Below are 1,654 nucleotides of genomic sequence, written 5' to 3' on the forward strand. Positions count from 1 at the left end.
GTATTATTTAAATGTTCTTGGTTTGATCCAACACCAAAACATGGTACAAGAGTACATCCACAATATAATCTTGTTGATGTTAACAGAAGAAGAACTTTTAATAAATATGAGCCATTTATTATGGCTGTGCAAGCTTCTCAGGTGTATTTTGAAACCTATCCTTCAGTAAAGAGGACATAGAATGATTGGTTAGCTATTTGTCAAATAATGGCACGTTCAATTGTAGATGTTCCAAACATAGTAGAAAAACCTCATACACTGAATGATCTAGCTTTTCAAGAGGATAATAGTCAAATGCATGAAATTGATATTTGTGAAGATGAAACACCTTATATATTGAATGATCCAGATGGGTTTTTTATTGACATGGAGGAGGAGGAGGAGGGAGAGAGGGAAGAGGAAGAGAGGGAGATGGAAGAAAATGATGAGGATAATGACAATGATGATGAGGAGGAGGATGATGTTGATGATGGGGATGAGGAGGAGGATGATGAGGAGGAGGATGAGACTGAGGATGAGGATGAGGATGATGATGATGATGATGATGAGGATGACAATGAGGAAGGGGAAGATGAATATGAACATCAAAACAAAAAGAGAAGAAAGTGTAGAGATTAATGTCACTTGAAGTTTTTAAATTTATTGTCTCTATTAATCTAAAGTTGAATGTACTATTTTATGCTACAAGTGATCTTCATTTTCTTAGTTTTGTTATTAAATCTTGTGAATTGTATTGGGCATCTTATATTATATATCTACATAATGAACTAATATAATTTGAATGCTAGTTGATTTTTCTATCAAGAACTTTATTGTTGCAATTGTACAAGGTCTATGTAATCAAAATTTAAGAATATGAGTGATATGCCATCATCAAATGCTGGTTCTCCTACTGGTCCTTGTACTCCAACCACTCCTAGTACTCCAGATGTCTCTATTGGGTCTCCTAGTTGCTCATCAACATCTGTTCGATTGGTCATCTCAGTTGTAGCGGAAAAGTAAGAAAGGATATTTTTGTATACTTGATCTAATTTTTTCTAATATAAGTATTATGAAATGTGTTATTTATTTTTAATTTTATTTCAGATTCGTTCCTAATGGTCATTCTATCTCGAAGATCATCACAGAAACGTTCAAGGAAAGACAAGATGCTACTGGCTACTCATGGAAGGATGTCAGTCAATTAACTCGTAAATTTTATTGGCATGAATTTTTGGTAACTATTGCTTTATATTTAAAATTTATAAGTAATTTATTTAATATATGTCTCTATGTGTTTATTTCACTAAGTAATTTTTTTTCAGAAATCATATCAGTGGAATCCTACTGAAAATTCTATAATGGAACGTACATGGAATAAGGTGGCATCCACTTTATACTCCAAGAAAATGTATATTTGGCGAAAAGGTACAGTCAAACCTAATTTTGTTTTGGAGGATATTTGGAGAAGTTGGAAGACGTATTGGGCCTCTGATGAATGGATGGATAAATCTCGTATCGCCACTCGAAATCGATGTAGTGAGACTGGTGGACTAGGCACTGGTCCAAGCAAGCATACCGGTGGTTCTAGATCAACAGTGGAGCATACTATAAAATTGGTACCAAATTTAACACTTTCTATAATATTTTTCTAATCTTATCTCTTATTTTAATA

The 1,654-nt window shown here is 33.5% G+C and overlaps 2 protein-coding genes across 2 annotated transcripts in view; both read left to right on the forward strand.

Moving 5' to 3' along the window:
• Positions 1–207: 207 nt before the first annotated feature.
• On the forward strand, positions 208–618 carry LOC107063126 (phosphopantothenoylcysteine decarboxylase subunit VHS3-like). The gene has a single exon (XM_015314585.1). The coding sequence runs from the start codon at positions 208–210 to the stop codon at positions 616–618; it is 411 nt and encodes a 136-aa protein (XP_015170071.1).
• Positions 619–790: 172 nt separating this feature from the next.
• Positions 791–1,654, forward strand: part of LOC102597788 (uncharacterized) — a 2,187-nt gene continuing 1,323 nt past the window's right edge. Inside the window, exons 1-3 of the mRNA XM_006340023.2 lie at positions 791–998; positions 1,087–1,216; positions 1,305–1,598. Of these exons, the coding sequence (XP_006340085.2) occupies positions 856–998; positions 1,087–1,216; positions 1,305–1,598 (567 nt within the window). The 5' untranslated portion in view covers positions 791–855. The remainder of the gene's footprint in view (positions 999–1,086; positions 1,217–1,304; positions 1,599–1,654) is intronic.

Source organism: Solanum tuberosum, unplaced genomic scaffold (assembly GCF_000226075.1).
Source record: "Solanum tuberosum cultivar DM 1-3 516 R44 unplaced genomic scaffold, SolTub_3.0 scf00015, whole genome shotgun sequence".
In the NCBI taxonomy this organism is placed as follows: domain Eukaryota; kingdom Viridiplantae; phylum Streptophyta; class Magnoliopsida; order Solanales; family Solanaceae; genus Solanum; species Solanum tuberosum.

Bases quoted from the DNA above. Each gene is read 5' to 3' on its own strand.
- LOC107063126 (XM_015314585.1), top strand. From the start codon at position 208: ATGGCACGTTCAATTGTAGATGTTCCAAACATAGTAGAAAAACCTCAT.